Raw genomic sequence first — 18086 nt, forward strand, 5'->3', positions numbered from 1 at the left:
CTCTCACCTGGTGACGAGGGATTCGACTCTGTACTCGGGAGACGGAAAACATAGTAAATGTAGGATGCCAGCAAATTGTTTCTGCCATGCTGGTCCTGGTTTGCTTCTAAGTTTTTGTGAAGTCTGTTAACAATGGATGTCATTGCCTCAAATGATGGCTGTCCCATATTTACTAAAGGATTTTAAAAAAGTGTACAGAAGGTTACAATCGCAGACAATGAAACTGCTGTTTTCAAACATATGAATTAGGAGCAAAAGTAGGCCCACATGTCTTTAATCATAGCCTTTCAGGGAAAGTCTTAAACCCTAGGTTGGATAACATTAAGTTTTCAAGTTCATAAAATCTGACAATGGAACAAACAACAATATTAGTCATAGATATTTTCAGAGGTCAGTGCCAGCTTTGTTCCTGAGCTTTATGCATTCAATGCCTGACTACAACTTAAAAAGAAAGACAAACAATTGCTGCCCTCTTTGTTCCTGCATTATTTCTCTCTCCACTTCCATAATCTTTATAACCTATTCTTTTTCAAACACTAAACTTCCATTTTTTTTTTCCTGGAAATCCAATCAGTTTGTGTTTTTGTCTCTGTAGAAACTAGTTTACCTTATTGTCCTCCTGAGCCAGAAATTTCCAGCTGGTTGCGAATCCCACTCCATCACTAAAAAAAGTCAATGGGGAATGCACACAGTTCCTGGCACCCAGCAGCCATTCGGTGTAGTATTAATTGGATGGAGGCAAGGAGGACATCTTTCCCTAGAAAGCAGCCAGCCAATCTGAATGTCTGTTGGTGGGGGGAGAGCAGATCTCAAAGGCTGGATCCCAATCAGAAGAAGGGATCCTTGATGGAGACACTCCTGCTCCAGTTCTCACTCAAGATCCAAGAAGGAAAACCTGCCAGACTTCCTCACCATTACCCAAAGCCAAGCTGACCTCCTTCCTATCCTAAAAATTGTAGCTGTGCAGGAAGTGCCACTCAGAAATTTTAGTTCCCCTAATGTCTTCTCCAAAGTCAACAGCGAGTGGTTATAAAATTCTGCCCCAGTTTCCACTATTTATGGTGGAAATGGCAGCACATGTTCTAAAAGTCACACAATAAAAGTCCCAGATTGACACTGTTACAAATTATGTACACGACAACCAAGTCAAATTCTTCTCATGAAATATAGTGGACAATGTATCAACAACTGAATTATTTTTTGGCAGGTGAATTAATTTGTCCATATCACTGAAAGCTTAACTGTTTAAGAAAAAGGCTTGAGGACAAAAATGAACTAACACATTGGACAAATAAGTGAAGGGTGTAATCTAATGTAGAAAAATGCAAAATAACACAATTTGAAAGTGAGACAAGGAAAGAAAATGCAGCTTAAATGCTAACATTCTAGTCAGAGTGGAGAAGCAGGCTTTGATGCGGAAGGCACCAGTGGCGTTACTAGGTATGGCCTTATAAAAGCAAACACAATTTTTGATCTTGAATGTGTGATCAGAATAAAGAAACAAGGTGATGATAAAAATGGAATGAATCTATAGTAAATATTATTGCAGGCTCAGGGGCGCCATGCACTTGCCTTGTTGGATTTCACTTTTCCCCCATATCCTTTGATTCCTTTAGCCAGAAGTGCTATATCCAACTTTTTTCTAGAAATCAATCTTTTGGCCTCAACTGCTTTCTGTGGTAGCGAATTCCAAAGACTCACTGTTCTCTGGTGAAGAAATTTCTCATCTCAATCCGAAATGGTTTACCCCATATCCTCAGACTAAGGCCCTTGGGTCTGAACTCCACTGTGATTGGGAACATCCTTCCTGCATCTACCCTGTCTAGTCCTATTAGAAGTTTATAGATTTCTATGTGATTCCCCCCTCATTCGTCTGAACTCCAGCAAATATAATCCAAACCAATTCAATCACTCCTTATACAACAGTCCTGCCATCTCAAGAATCAGTTTGCTGAATTCCCTCTATAGCAAGAATATCCTTCCTCAGATAAGGAGACCAAAACTGCATACGTTACTCCAGGTGCTGTCTCACCAAGGGTCTGTAAATTTCACCTTCATTGCTGTAAAGTTAGAGCTTAAGAACAGGGAAGACTTGTAACAACGACACATGGTGTTGGTGAGACTGCACCTAGAGTACTATGTAAAGCTTTGATCCTTGTATTTAAGAAAAGATATATTGGCACCGGAGATAGTTCAAAAGGGATTTACTACACTGGGATGAAGGTGTTAAATTATCAAAAGTGGCTAAATAGCTTAGGCATTTATCCATTAGAGCTTAGGAGAATAAGTACTTATTGAAATATACAAGTTTCTGGTGATTCTTGAAGGGTAGCTATTGAGAAGATATTTCCAGTAGTGGGAGAATCTCAAACTAAGGGACATAGTTATCATTTAAATCTGAGATGCAAAAGAATTTCTTCTCTCAGAGGATGATGAGTGTCCAGAATACTCTACCCTGGAGAGCCCAGAGAGTTGTGGAATATAGATTATTGAAAGTTTTTAAAAGAGGAGGTAGATAGATTTTTCAAATATTGAACAGTTGAGAGCTATGAGAAGCAGGTACAAAACAGGAGTTGAGCCTTGGGCAGATTAGCCATGTTCACATAGAATGGTGGGGCAGGTTTGAGGGGATGAATGATCTTCTCCTGCTCCTATTTCTAGGTTCTTATACATTGTCTATCTTTGCCCCACCTCAGATCATCAGCTGCTGAAATCCTCAATGATGCTTTTATCACTTACAGATTCAACAATTTCAATCTGCTCCTGAACAGTATCCCATCTTCCACTCTAGATAAACTTGCAGCTTATCCAAAACTCTATCCTAACTTATAGCAAGTTCCACACAACTATGCTCACTGACCAAAGGCTTCCCACCCACCAATACCTCCATTTTGAGATTTTCATCTGTGTTTAAATTTCTCCACAGCCTCATTCGTCCCTATTACTGTAAAACCCTCCGTTAACTGTGATTTTCCAATTCTGTCCCGAATTCCCCACTCCTTTCGCCACGTCACTAATATTTGCAGCTTCTACAATCTCGCCTTGAATTTTCTAACACCTCTTAATTATCCCCTTGGTTGGATTGGTGTCTATGTGTGTCTGAATCTGCTCCCGTCAACACCTTGTTGTTTTGTTATAAAGGCTTGTGGTAATATTAATCCAACTATTAGATATGTTAATAAATAATGTTAGGTCCTGTATATTTTTACCTGCCCAACTTGGATCTGGCACAAGAGAGATATTAGCTAATTTACTTTGTGGAAAGCAGCATTTCTACTGAAAGTTATTTTTTATTATGAGTAATTGTTAATTTGATAATTGAAATGAGCCACTCTTTAGTTACTGAAAAGTAGATTACAGTAATCCTGGTATAAGTGAATAATCCTATTTAAAATTCCACAAAAACTTCCCATTTTTCAATTTGCTTTCTGACATTTTTCTGAGTAATGCTTGGGTAAAACACACCCTCCATAAACTTAGATAAGAGGTCATTGCTTATGTACAAATGTAAACAGTAGGTATTAGCTAGCTACTTCACTGACATTTATGTACACACTCGTACATGCAGAACTCAGTGATCAATGTACAGTGATCAAGATCATTGCGAGGTTCAGAGTTTGACTGAAGCATTCTTAATATTGAAATAGCTTTGAATGTTAACACATGCAGACCTTACAACGCATTTGCCAATAAGGACGCTACTAGAAAATATTTGTAATTTAATGTTAATCTATGCTTGTGCTGTAAAAGTGCAGTCCGTGTCCAACTAAAGATGTTAACTGCATGATTACAGACACATCCTAAAGAAAATTCATAGCAAAAATAAGGATTGATGAATTTGACATACCAATCTGTCCAGCGATTACAGGGGGCCTCACAATCAGCAAGACAAGTTTATCCAGAAGCTGGTGGAGGAATCGTACCACAGGCTCCAGTTGAGCTGAGCTCAAGGCCGAAATACTGTTCTTCAGCTCATTCTCCAGATCATTCTCCAGAATTCTCAGATCTCCAATGCGCACAGGAAATGCATGCTCCTCCAGGGCATGGACCAAAGCAAAAAACTTATCAAGGTATGGATCCTGTGTTTAATTCATATTTTAAAAACAAAAATCATGTCAAACATATCTCTGCTTTCAAAGTTTACAAGCACAAAGGGTACGAGAGCTAACTTTTAAACTTGGGCAATATAAGTTTATTTTCTTATATTATTTAGAACAATCTCAGTTCTAGGACTGTATTTTGATAATAGTTTCGACAATTTTTGTACACATTCCAGGGAGTGGTATTGACACTGGAACTTTAATACTTTCTCTTGTATTCACTGCTCCAATAACCCATTTTACGAAGAAATTTCTCCCAAACTTTCTCTCCCCACATTCTTGATAATGTTTAGTGGCTGCTCATCGCCAAAGCTCCCACCAGCCAGGCAAAGCAATTTTAGTCTTCCATCCCATTTAATCTCTTCAAAAGTTTCAAAATCTTTAATAGATTTCCCCAGCAAAACATCCAATATGAGCTCACACCCTATGTAAAACTGCTCAAGAACCTCACACTCACTCTTCTTGAATTTTGTATCACTTCCTCCTTCTCCAAAGTGAAGACAGATGTGAAGTATTCATTTAACACTTTACCTATGTCCTCTGGTTCCAAGCACAGATCGCCGCTCGGTCATAATGATCCCAGCTCTTTCCCTGGTTATCATCTTCCCCTTCATATACTTATAGAACATCTTGGGATTCTCCCTAATCCTACCCACCAGTGTTTTTTTCATGCCTCCCTCTTTACTCTCCTAATTGCTTTAAGTTCCTTCTGCACTTTCCATACTCCACTGAAGCCTCCATTGATTTGCTTCCCTTGTATCTCTTAAACGCCTCTATTTTCCTTCATATCCAGTCCTGGATATTCCTAGACATTAAAGGTTCTCAGGGCTTGTGTTCCTACATTTCACCCTAAAGGGAACGTTTTGCCAATTCCATTTTGAATGGCCTCCACAGTTGTGCTCCACAGTTTTCCCAGAAGTGTATATAACTTAGTCTTACTCCTATTATACATATGTAATTCTCCTTTACGTGTTCATTTTTAGATTCCCCACTTCCTGTACATTTTTATTTATTTATTGTACATATGAGTCTTGCAGGACCATCCTTATTACATTTAAGGTTTTGAGCTCTTTGACTAATTCTCAATAAACTTTAATAGTTGTTATATTTCAGGAGGAGAAAAGACCATTAGGTCCACATTCACTCATCCCATTTCTTTCTCATTAAAGCCCCTTACCTCTGCACCTGGCAAAAACCTAGAAACACACAGGCAATTCATGAATCTCTATCAAAACTTTCCATTTAAAATTGTTGAAATAGCATTTTTTTTTGCCTCCTTCCTTGCATGGACCTACTCCACTATCCCCTACCTAAGTTATGAATAGATAAAAACATTCAAAATTCAAAGAATTTAGTATGGAATATATCAAATTTAATGCATATTCAATTTAGAGAGAAACTGTATGAAGCCAAATTTGAAGCAAAATTCAATCCTCCAAAGGAGCGGCCTCATTTTATACCTAAAGGCATATCAGGCACAGCTTTATTCTCACCTGAGTGTGAACAGAGGATACAGCGATCACCTCCACATTGAACACTCCCTTATGGTTATCCACCCACTTCATTCCAGGCAGTGGTACCTGCAACAGTAACAGGATCCTGTATATTAACGGATATAATATGTCCCTGTGAAGGTTCACTCAAGAAATACACTATTCATGTCCCTGACAAATGAGCTTCAATTAGTAAGCAATCAATTCTAAAAGAGAAGCCTGTTCTGGAAAGACAGAACTTACCTGAGAAGGAGTACAGGAAAGGGGAAAGAGACTTGAATGCAGTTTAAAGTTAAGGTTGTTATCACAGTTGAGCAGATTCAGCTAAACTGGCTTTGCTTACATTGGAAGCTACAAAAATGGCTGAAGCTGCCGAAATTACATTATTGGTGACAATGTGAATCTTTACCTAAAGGAGTTACTGAAAGCAATAATGAACAACCTGTTGGGACCATCCAAATCTTCTAATTACGTCTGTCTTTTTTGCAACTAAAACTTTCACTATTAACTAGTACTTTAAATGTTTGGATGAAACAGAGCGTCTGTCACAAGATAAGGTGGCAGACTTGAGGCATGAAGTTCTAATGTGCGACACTTCCAAGTACTGCTCTACGTGGACGTATTGAGCCAAATCTTCCTCAGGCATCAGAAAAACAGAGACCTGCACCAATCATGGCTCACAAATGAGAGACTGTGAGACTTCACACGGAAGCTTTGGGATTTCACACAAAAAGTTAAGTTTTGTGGTGGAGTTTGCAAGCCACGAACAAGTGCAATCACGCACAAGTACATTGTGAAAAACTCATTCACTCTGAATTCACAATAACTGGGAACTAGTGGCTCACACTTGTAAATATGTTGCTACTTTATATGATCACCGGTCTGATCAACTATTATTCTAAGTGCAGCTACAAGATCGAAGATACATAGACTCACCCTACTAAGTGCCATACCATGTTAGCACCTTGTCTAAGAGACGGCTACTCTTTCCCTAACACCCAGCACAGCAGAATATCTTGTCATTGTTTAAGACTGACTATGGTCCACCCCCCGACTGACTTGGAAGGATAGCCCTAACTGATGTTAGGGTTGAACACCTTGATCTCTATGAAGCTCTACCACTGACTTATCACTAATCCCTGACTTGTTGCACTGTATTTGCAAGACTGATTGTGGCTCAATCCCTGAATTTTAATGAAACAGCACCCCAGATTCTGAATGTCCCAATAGTTGATGAACCACGTGCAAACCCTAGACTGAGATCAGGCACTGCTTTTGACTTACTGTGCCAGTGTCCCCTGACTTATGATAGTGCCACATAACTTGACTTAAGACTTAGATATGGCTACCCGGTTGAAGCACAGACAGTACGTTTACTCGCACGTGCTGTAGGAATAACATCAACATTGCACAGTGCAGTATAGCATCATGCCCATCCCGTTCTAAAGAAGTCACATCGGACTCAAAATGTTAATTCTGTTTCTCTCTTCACAGATGTACTTGACCTGCTGAGTTTCTCCAGGATTCTCTGTGTTTGCTTCAGACTTCCAGCATCTGCAGTACTTTATCTTTATTCAAGTTTTAATTCACTGTCACTTCGCTTCCAGTTATGCCCACCTTGAAGAAATTCTCTTCTTCTCTACGTGGAATTTCCATTTTCATCTTTTGGATTGTTCATCTTCATTGCTTTCCATCTTTCTCCTAGTGCTGGATAAAGTGTTTGCTGAAACTTGCTGTTACAGGCACATCTCCTTCCTCAGTGTTTGTCCTTACCCCACACGGATTCCAACTCAAGTTCCATCCTTCATTTTCTGAACCCATCCAAGATTTCAGCTATTTCCAAGACATACAACACTAGACAGCTGCTCCTACTGCATTCTGAGATCCACACTCAGTGCCATGCGCTGTCACATGCACACTCTCAACCTTTCTCTCTATCAGCATCACCTTATACTGTCTCCAAGCTGTCTTGGTCTCTCGTTCCATTTCATGCTTCATCTCATTTAACACTTTAACAAGAAACTTTTTCTATTCCTTTCAGGTGCAAGTTCCAGACATTCAGGGATGCTAATGTCCATCTGCATCCTTCTTCCCTTCCCCTTTCAACCAACTCCGTCCCTTCACCCAATTCCACTTCTTGCTGTGTATTCACCAGTTCTGAAAAAAAGTCATATAATTCTGTTTCTCTCCCCACAGATACTGCCAGACCTGCTGAGTTTCTCCAGTTTTTGTTTCAGATTTCCCACATTCTCAGTATTTTGCGTTTGTTCACCTCTTGGCTGATCACTGCTGCCAATGGCGACATGCTTCCTGGTTTTGTATCTATGCTAAAAGGCAAGGCAAGACAGATATATGGTAAGGTCTGAATGAGACAGTGACCCTGTGAACATCCAAGTAGGTGCAAACTGAGGGAGCATTAAACGAGCAAGCTAAGTGCCCCGAGATGGATCCCGCTCCAATCCACAAGATGGGCACCTGTTTCGCGAGCACAGTAACCTGGCAGCAGCAATTCAATGCAAGATGTTGATGCACTCCAAAGTGCAGCACTGAAGTGGATAACTGTTGTCTAAGTGAGTTGGAGATGTGCCTTGATGATGTGGTGAGGCCGGGGCATGTCCAATGCCAACCTCCATAGACAAAGGACGCAGGCGATTACTGCCCTGGAGCATGCCCTGTGATGCTGGGAAATGCTGCGCAAGATGGAGGTCTGGAGGGACATGTGGTCAGCTGGAGCTGCCAGGTACCCACCCTGATTTTCATATCAGAGATCGTTGCTATCCAGTTTCTCTCCACATGTGGGAGAATAGCAAGCTGCATATAGCTGACGCAAGAATATGTAATGAGGAGATGTTGGAGCATGTAAATAGCCTCTCACTGCTTACTAACAAGATTTTGTCTCACCAGTCAAATCTTCAGTTCAAAATCTGATTTCCTTTTTTTTACATCACCATACTTTTGCCATTGTCCACATGATTCAGAGAATGGAAAAATTCATCCCTATGTCTCTAGTTATCCATTCACAAAGCAGAAATGGTCAAAGTAAACTTGTTTTTTTAAAAAAGCCATGTGATGTGTATAAACTTTCTGTATCTAACACGATTGATGTGCTGCATTTCACACAGCACTTCACAGGTATAGCACGGTAGGTATTGCCTTACCTCTGAGATGAAAGCTCTTCATTCCAGTCCCACCTTTTGGCAATAAAAGGAGCATTCATGACATGGTGCAACAGGTTAATTATCAGCCTGCTAATCATTCCAACACTTCCCCACTATTCCCCAAAGCGAAAGAAATGCACATCCAAATATGAAACAAATAAATATATAATTACTGTCAGCAGGTGTGGAACTCAAATATTGTTGTCAGAGATGAAAGGGCAGTCTACTAATTTACTGCACCACCCTGTCACCCTTGCCCATCAAGCAGTAAACCTGTCTAACTATAACACAGAAAAAAAGATAATCCAAAGTTTGAATTATTTTCAGGAACTTACTTCTGGAGATAATACCGAGTAAGATTGTGGAGGCTTCTCAAGAGACACCGGAAGGCAGAACTGACCAGTTTTCAAGCGTCCATTCTGCAGCATTGGAATCCACTATAATGAAAGGAACAAAATGAGCAAAAATACTGCTTAAACCAATTTGTAGCGTCCATATTCTGTGCATCTGTTTGCATCTGTGTGCATCTGTGTCTGCTTGTGTGTGTGGTGACCAAACTTAAGTTATTTCTATAAATTGCACTTTCCTGGGACTGCATGGATGAATAAGCAAAAAATTACCTATATCCAAGGATATTACTTTGAAACTGTTACAAAAATAACTGCATGTATGTCACTGAGGTTCCTCGCAATGAAATGAGCCAATGCCAGGAAATTAAGAGCTTTATATTAATAATAAAAAGTAATGTCCTTCCAGCACCATGTGCCGTAAGGAATTTGTTAACAGCAACAAGCATGTATTTTGTATGTTTTTAGTACATTGCGGGATTAAAGTGTGATCTTGATAAATTCAGTCGAAACAAATGCAGTTAAAATAGCTTTGAGTTCTGCGGGATAGTTCAAAAGTACGGGGACCAAAAAGGTACATTATCTGGGATCTAAGCATACCCAGCCAAGAGAAAGGAAGCATTCACACTCCTGACTGCTAGCTGGTGGCACATGCTATAAAGTGCATGTATGTGTGGACACTGAGTACAAACACATTAGCCTTGGCCACATGTCACCTCTCTGAGCTCAAAAAACTTACTTACACTCACACAATAAGATGCTGCAAAGTATGGCAGTCCATGCATTTAGGAGAAGAGAGAAATGGTTGTGGGAGAAGAAATAAAAACAGCACTCACATAGAAGTTTAAGGTTTTGAAATTCTATTTTTGACTATTACATAAGCACTGTCGCCATGTTGTATGCCATAAAATCAGAAAATGTGTCCAGTACCGTGTATCCAACTGGGGTCTCCAAGGGTGTATTCTGCTTCTGTTGGCAGCTGACATGGTAGAAGGTGAACAGCAGGTGGTGGTGATCAGTCAGATAAGCAGGAAGTTTGACTTTTATTTCTTCATGAAAGTCAGGTGATCTATCAAAAGAAAGCATTTCACACAAAAAAACTTTTGCCTTTGTGCAATATGATAAGAGCTGAATTATCCAAAAGCAACAATGTTGATCATCTCAGAAGTCTCACATGGTTCCCTTATTCACTGAGTTACTCACCCCACCTCAGTTACTAGAAGGATTCCAGCTAGTTGCTGTAACTAAAATCAGCAGCTTAAGCTAAGGAAGAGAATAATCTTCCATTGCCAACTAATATCCAGTAACACCATACAGAAAGTGCTCATTCACATAGTATGAGGGAATGTCTATTCTTGGGTTCAAACTGTGCATTTGCAGGGCAGAAGACTATAACTCCCAGCTTGCCCAGAGCTCCAGCACAAACACAGACAGCGGCAATTTGCAAAGGATTTTAAAGCAATTATTTTTAAATCAGAATTACAACCACAGTACCAGTTTTGGCATGAAAATTTGCCCATGTGACTGAGTGTGCAGCTTAAAACACTATACCATGGGACTGGGGATGGTTTGAACTTGAGCCCACATGACAGTAGCAGCCCGGAGCTGAATAGGCAGCAGAAGGGCACAAGCTCCACGTGACCAAAGTGCAGCTCTGTCATCTTTAATGAGCCTGTAGGGAGCTAAAGCTCAGAATAGCAATATGGTTGATTTCCGATTTCTGCTGAAGGAGCTGGGGCTCAGAGAAGCCCTGGAGCAAACATCAGGTCAATGAAGCTGTCTGTTCCATAAAATTGACAACTGGGACACAGAAAGTCCTGGTGGTGTTGTGTTCTGCTCAAAGTAGCAACAAAGCTGGAATCAAACTGGTGATTGCAGACTTGTAAACCCAGTGGGATGCAGTCCACAAATAGCAATTGAGCAACTGAGAGGCAAGCAGACATTTGGAAAGTCTGAGTTGGTGTGGTGATTGAAGGAAAATCAAAAGCTTTATCCTTGAAAGAGAGGGATGAGATCCCTTGGAAGGAAAGGATTTTATGGGTGGCAGAGTGGCTCAGTGGTTAGCACTGCAGCCTCACAGCACCAGGGACCCAGGTTCGATTCCAGCCTCGGGCGACTGTCTGTGTGGAGTTTGTACATTCTCGCCATGTCTGTGTGGGTTTCCTACGGGTGTTCCGGTTTCCTCCCACAGTCCAAAGATGTGCAGGTTAGGTGGGTTGGCCATGCTAAATTGCCCATAGTGTCTAGGGGTGCGTAAATTGGGTGGATTAGACATGGGAAATGCAGGGTTACAGGGAATGGGTCTGGGTGGGATGCTCCTTGGAGAGTCAGTATGGACTCATTGGGCCAAATGGCCTGTTTCCACACTGTAGGGATTCTATGAAAATAGAATTTTAAAGGATTTTTGTGACTGACAGTGATCACTGAAGCTGGGATTGTTTGTTTGAGAAATTTGTGGGATCTGCCAAGGTTTTGTTTGAATCATTAGACTCTTAATTCCAGATTTTTATTGAACTCAAATTCAATGAGATAATTGAACTTGAGGGAACTCTCTCCAAAGAATACATTCTGAACAGACCCCTCATGCTAGGCAAACATGAACAGAAACACTCTCATGCAAGAAAAAATAAACGTGCATTTTTCAAATACATTTCTCTCCCTATTTCTTTCAGAACCCCCTTCCCCTCCCCCATTTCTGAAGAAGGGTCCAGGCCCGAAACGTCAGCCTTCCTGCTCGTATGATGCTGCTTGGCCTGCTGGGTTCATCCAGCTCTACACCTTGTTTACACAGTTCTCAGTTGTGTAATTTTATGAATTGAATGACAGCAACACGTACTAGTAACATTTTAACATCAATGACACCCTCACCAGTAGAAGTGACAAAAACTTCGAAAATATGGCACTTACTCAACATAAAACTGGTATTGCTTTTGGTATGTGAAAGTGTATATAGAAAAAAGGTGAATAAAAATAAGCAGCAAAGGAAAAAGGCTCAATTTATTCCATGAAACATTCCTTTCAATAAAATTTAAATCACTGTAAATGAATATCTGATTTCTATGTTTATTTTTCTTCCTCATGTGTAATTCTAAACTGAATTATTTTTCTACATATGTTGCTATAATGCTGGTATTGTGCCCTAGTGCACTGGAAGCTTAAGTGCAAACAAGGCAGAAATATTTCTTGACATTTTCTTACCTGTTGTGGTATATTACTGCGGTATACGATTCTTTTGTAAACTCTGCACAACTTGACTTGCCAAAGATGACCTGAAACGGTAATAAAATCAGTTGTGTGAGAAAAGTTCAACAAAGATTTATTATTTAAGCATAAGCAATGGCTTGCATCTGAGTCAAAAGGCCATGGGTTCAAGCCTCTCTACAGGGAAACAGAGAATTCAGGTAGACACTTCAGCGCATTACTGCGTGGTTCACAGAATCGCAGCAGTGTTACGGCACAGAAGGAGATCAGTTGGTCCACTTTTGTCTGCACCAACTCTTCATTACCTACTGCTTTTTCCTTGTATGTTTGCACATTATTTCTATCCAAATAATTATCTAATACTCTTCTGAATGTCTCAATCGAACCTACTTCCACCACACTTTCAGTGCATTCCATACCCTAACTACTTGCTGTGTGGAAACTTTTTTTTTATCACCTCGCATTTGCTTCTTTTGCAAATCACTTAAAATCTGTTCCCTATGGTTCTTGATCCTTTTACAAAAAGGAACAGTTTGTCCCTATCTACACTCTTTACTTCTCTCATGATTCTGAAAACCTCTACGAAATCTTTTCTTAGTTTTCTTCTCTCCAAGGAGAACAGTCCCAACTTCTTTTATCTATCCTCATAATTAATATTTCTCACCATTCTGGTAAAGTGCTTCTGCACTCTCTCTCCAATGTATTCACATCCTTCCAATAATGTGGTGCCCAATTCTCCAGCTGAGGTCTAACAACTGTCTTATACAAGTTCAACATCACCTCCTTGCTCTTGTATTCTATGACCTATTAACAAGCAACCACAGAAAATGCTGGAGAAAGTCAGTAGATCTGGTGGCATCTGTGTAGAAAGAAACACAGCTAATGTTTTGAGTCTGTACGACTCTTCTTCAGGGATTTTCTTCTGAGGAGATGTTGTATAGTTTGGGCCTGTACTCATTGGAATTTAGAAGAATGAGCGGTGATCTTCCAGAATCATACAAGATTCTTAGAGGAACTGACAGCGTAGATGCAGAAAGGACTACAGGACATAATCTCAGAGCAAGTGGTCGCACATTCAAGGCACAAGTGAGGAGGAATTTCTTCTCTCAGAGACTAGTGAATCTGTGGAATTCTTTACCGTAGAGGGCTATTGAAACTAGCTCATTAAGTATATTCAAAGTTGGGATAGGCAGATTTTTAATCAGCAAGGGATTCAAGAGTTAACAGGAAAAGGCAGTAAAGTGGAGTTGACGATTATAGAATCAGTTTATAATGTCACTGAATGGTGGAGCAGACTTGATGGGCTGTATGGCCCACTTCTGCTCCTATGTCCTACAGTCTTATCACAGGATTAAGTACCTTGTTGATGGCAATATGATGTGTGATGTCAATTCCTACTTCCCCATACATCTAAGCCTGGCACCACCTCATTACTTTCAAGTGATTTACCTTTTTGTCTTTCCTACTCTGTTCAAATTTATTAGTTCTGCACAAGGACGTTAAAAACTCGACAAGCTGTCGTAATTTAGACAGAAATGATACTGAGTTTGATAACATTTGTTTTACCTGCATTGCATTGTTTTGATCTTCTCCAGACATGAACTGCACTTTCACAGTAATATTCCTGGCAGACCCCTGACGATTTGCAAAATTGAGGCTCTGAGGATACACATAAAGTAAATTCCTGTGGAATTAAACAACAGAGTTAATGAAATGTAAACATTCAGCTAAAATTTTCTTATATCAATAACACCACAATGTTGTTATGAAATTCAAATAAACAAAAAAGGTATATAGAAATTATTTAATCTTTCAGGTAACTGGATAAAAGCTGTAAGATCCAGTTCAATGTGGCAAAAAATTGAGGACTGAAACATGGAACCAAAAACAGAGTTGACGGTTCTGTTTACTATAAACACTAGATCTCTGATCTGTCTTTACTATTAACTGTTCACAGGGCATTGCCATCTCTAATTGCATGCAGAAGGTGGCTTTGCTCTGACATTTCAGACCACAGTGAAAAGTCATCTAAATTGTTGTGAATCTAGAGTCACATATGAACCAGATTTCAACATTTTAAAATTTTTGTAAGAGAAATGGGTATCGTTGGCAAGGCTGGTATTTGCTGCCCATCCTTAGTTTCCCTCGAACTGTTTGGCTGTATAGCTATATTCACTCTAACTTTATCAACTTCTGCAATTCATCTACAAATCACAGGTATTGTGAGTACTATAAGCTGTTCAAAGGCAAAGAGTTAATGTTCTCTCACCTTGAACTTTAGGTATTTGATCACAAGCTGTTAAAGGTGATGAGGGTGTAGAGAGAGGAGGGAGAGAGAACGAGCAAAACAGAGACAGGGACTGACAGAAACGAGGGTGCTGGAAAAGGGGAGATGAGAAGGTTTCAGTAATCCTATTGCATTTACAACCTTCTGCTGTTTTTGGATGACATGACTTATGCTGCATACATCAGAGTAAGGTCCACGTTATCAAAGATCCACGTAGACACATCTCATGGCTCTCTTGATGGTGCAAGATGACGGCAGAATAGGATCTCCTGCCAGAGCTCCTTTGCTCCATCTGATCTTTTTCTTTCTGTTACTTTGTTTCTCTTCTTTTTTCCTTCTTCTATCCCCTTAGCACCGGAGGTGAATCCTGGAGCAGCAGCAGGCACCAGCAGCAAGTCCCAGAGAAGTGAGCCCTGGAACAGCGCAAACAGTGAGCCCTGCAGCAGCACATGGGTTGGGAGCCCCGGAGCAGCGTGAGCAGTGAGCCCCAGAGCAGCGCGTGGGCTGGGAGCCCCGGAGCAGCGCGTGGGCTGGGAGCCCCGGAGCAGCGCGTGGGCTGGGAGCCCCGGAGCAGCGCGTGGGCTGGGAGCCCCGGAGCAGCGAGCCCAGGAGCAGCACACGGGCTGGGAGCCCCGGAGCAGTGCGGGGAAGCAGCCCCAGAGCAGCACATGGGAAAGCAGCCCCAGAGCAGTGCACAGGCAGCAAGTCCCAGGTGGAGACTGGTGTGCGGGAGGCATTCCTTGACCATACCTTGGAGCAGCTGAGTGCCAGTATGGAGTGGACTGGGGTTTGGAGTGGAGCGGAGACAGCTGTTTGACTGCAGTCTGGCATAGGCGATCGGACCACAAGCAGAGGCCCTGCGCTGAGTTGCTACAATGTAACATCTATTTGAAATTTCCTACCTTACTGTCATGTCAACTCTTTAATGATGTCCTATTTTTAAACTTATTTTTCAACTCTGTAAAGAAATGCAATTACTTTTACTCCACTGCTGTACCAAGAATTGTATCTAGGTACTTGTACCTCAGATGTCGCCATAAGAAGGCAGACACTGTAAAAGTTTTTCACTGTACTCCTACAATGGAAAGAAAAGGATATTCTATTCTATTCTTTGTTGAAGTTTTCCATGTCCCACTATATTAAGGACTATGGTAAGCTGTCATTTGTGCGTCATGTGAACGTTAACTGTTCACATTATTAAGGTCCCATCCTGTTTCTGAAATTCCCTGCAGAGATTCATTAGAACCATGACCAATGGATCAGCTACTGCAGGAGTTACTGTCACTGCACAATGAAGATGCAGAGAGACTGAGGAAGAACAGATGCAGCCACAAGCCCAGGACCAGCAGCAATCTCCAGCGGTTGCCAAACAGCCTCCATATGAAAGGGTCACTGCAGAGAGTCCCCTCAGGATTGAGAGGAGGTATAGGAGGCCCACAGTCTATTCTCCTGAATGCTATTTCCTCCAGTGTGAGTGAGGTGCATTGCTACCACTGACTGAGAATGTCCTAGTAAACCGCCATAGAGCCGCGTCAGCTGCTGGAGCAGGACCTGTGACCTGTAGGGGTGGGTGACCATCCTATCCCGGTGGCTGTCAAGCTAACAGCTTATGCAGATGGCTGCTTCCAAGATCCACTGGTGTTGAGTGTGACCTCTCAATCCTCAATCCACAAACGTATCAAGGCTGTTTTAACTGTGCTCGGACTGTTGGGTACTCACCAATTGTGGAAGTACTCACTTTTACCGGGACCTTCCTGGGTTTGCACCACTGATGCAATATTTAAAAACCAGCTGTGCACCAGGTAAAACACTGCGGGCCAGAAATAGCCCTTCACAGTAAGCATCATGGGAGAATTTGTGTCAGATCATACTACTTCATCTTGTTTCCTTGTGACGAGGTTAGCACTGTAGATGGGTAGTAGGCTTTGCCAAGATAGCTGGATTCCCCCAAGTGCAGGAATAGGGGCAGGACACTTTGGACTGTACACGTCACATTGACAGCACCACATCAACCATAACGGAACAGTTTACATCAATACAGCAGGCTTCCATTCAGGAAATGTACAAATCACCCACGATCATATTTACTACGCCCTAGAAATCTGTGCCAATTACCCTATAAGCTGCCATGATGTGTATATCCTTGATAACATTCAGGTCCCTGCTTCATTTCAAGGGCTGAATGCCTTACAAGATGGCTCCTGGCAGTCAGGGGCTACCCTCCAGATCAATGGCTGATGACTTTGTTATGCAGCCCCTTAACTAAGACAGCACACAGATACAATGCAGCCTGTTCTTTCTCGATGGTCATTGGATCAGTCTGGGACACAGACTGCCAGACACAGTGTGCCACATAATCCTTGCATGTTGTGCTCTGCAAAACTAGAGCAGGCAAAGCAGAGATGTGATAGATGCTGAAGAGCTGGGAGAGTTCTGTGGAGGAAGATGAGGACATTGTGCAGGAGGATGATATAGGTGGAGTGTTTGGCGCAACAAGCTAGATAGGACTTAACTGACATCCACTCCCAACAGACGTGAGCTGGGTGAGGTTATCATCCAATGAAAGTAAATTAATTGTTGTTTGCAAGGTAAGCCAGAGGGTTTTTTTTTATTTAGTTTTTATTTGATCTTGCTTTTCCCGTCATGCAATAAAAGAGAATGCCATGAAGCTTTTCCAATATGTGATGCTCCCACATTGAACAATGACAAGATGTTATGCTACTCTGGACCTTAGGGAAAGAGTAGCACTCCTTCAGCCAGGGTTCTAACATGATATGGCTGTAAGGACGGGGAGCCTGTGTATCTTTGTTTTTGACCTGCGGTTACTACGGTACTTAACCAGGCAGGTGATGATAAAGAGCCAATACATTTACGACTATGAGATTTTATTTCCAGTGAAATGTCACTCATGCCACCTAGGTGTCTTCAGAAGTTTTTCTTTATCATTGGTCTTCCACGTTCTGTTCTGTGAAGGGATATTTCTGGCTGGCATTATTTGACCTGGTGCACAGCTGGTCTTTAAATATGGTGCCGGTGTTGCGAATCAGAAAAGTTCCTGGTAACAGGGGAACTTCTGTTGTTGGTGAGCACCCAATAGTCCAAGCACAGTGCCTTAGAGGCAAGGTGCATTCATAATGACACATTTAGTGGAGAACTGCATGGGAGAATCCCTCCACAAAACTCCCTGAAATCGACACTTAGCTGAGTTTTGCAAGTGACCAGGGACTGGGTGTTGACCTGTGCCCTATGCTGAATCAAAAATCCAAGAGCTGTGGTATGCCTATAAAGTTGCAGCCCTGCTTTAATAGCTATGATTCATAACCTAAGTCGAGTTTCCTGAGTTATTGCACTATATTGTGCCTGTTGCCTTACGGGTTCAAGTCTCAAATCAACAAATTAATATTAGGAGAGAAAGCAGAGTTAATGTTTTGGGTCCAGTGATTTTTCTTCAGACCCCATTATGAAATGTTAACTCTGCTTTCTCTCCACAGATACTGCTA

General features: G+C 41.4%; 1 protein-coding gene across 9 annotated transcripts in view; it reads right to left on the reverse strand.

The window, feature by feature from the left end:
- Positions 1-18086, reverse strand: part of dock7 (dedicator of cytokinesis 7) — a 171199-nt gene that overhangs the window by 92552 nt on the left and 60561 nt on the right. For all 9 annotated transcript variants that reach the window (XM_048601895.1, XM_048601894.1, XM_048601893.1 and 6 more), the window contains 7 exons: positions 13866-13983; positions 12297-12367; positions 10029-10167; positions 9087-9188; positions 5594-5680; positions 3848-4079; positions 8-172 (listed from right to left, as the gene is read on the reverse strand). In XM_048601895.1, coding sequence (XP_048457852.1) covers positions 8-172; positions 3848-4079; positions 5594-5680; positions 9087-9188; positions 10029-10167; positions 12297-12367; positions 13866-13983 — 914 coding nt within the window. The remainder of the gene's footprint in view (positions 1-7; positions 173-3847; positions 4080-5593; positions 5681-9086; positions 9189-10028; positions 10168-12296; positions 12368-13865; positions 13984-18086) is intronic.

The sequence above is a fragment of the Rhincodon typus genome, chromosome 10, assembly GCF_021869965.1.
Source record: "Rhincodon typus isolate 14 chromosome 10, sRhiTyp1.1, whole genome shotgun sequence".
NCBI lineage: Eukaryota > Metazoa > Chordata > Chondrichthyes > Orectolobiformes > Rhincodontidae > Rhincodon > Rhincodon typus.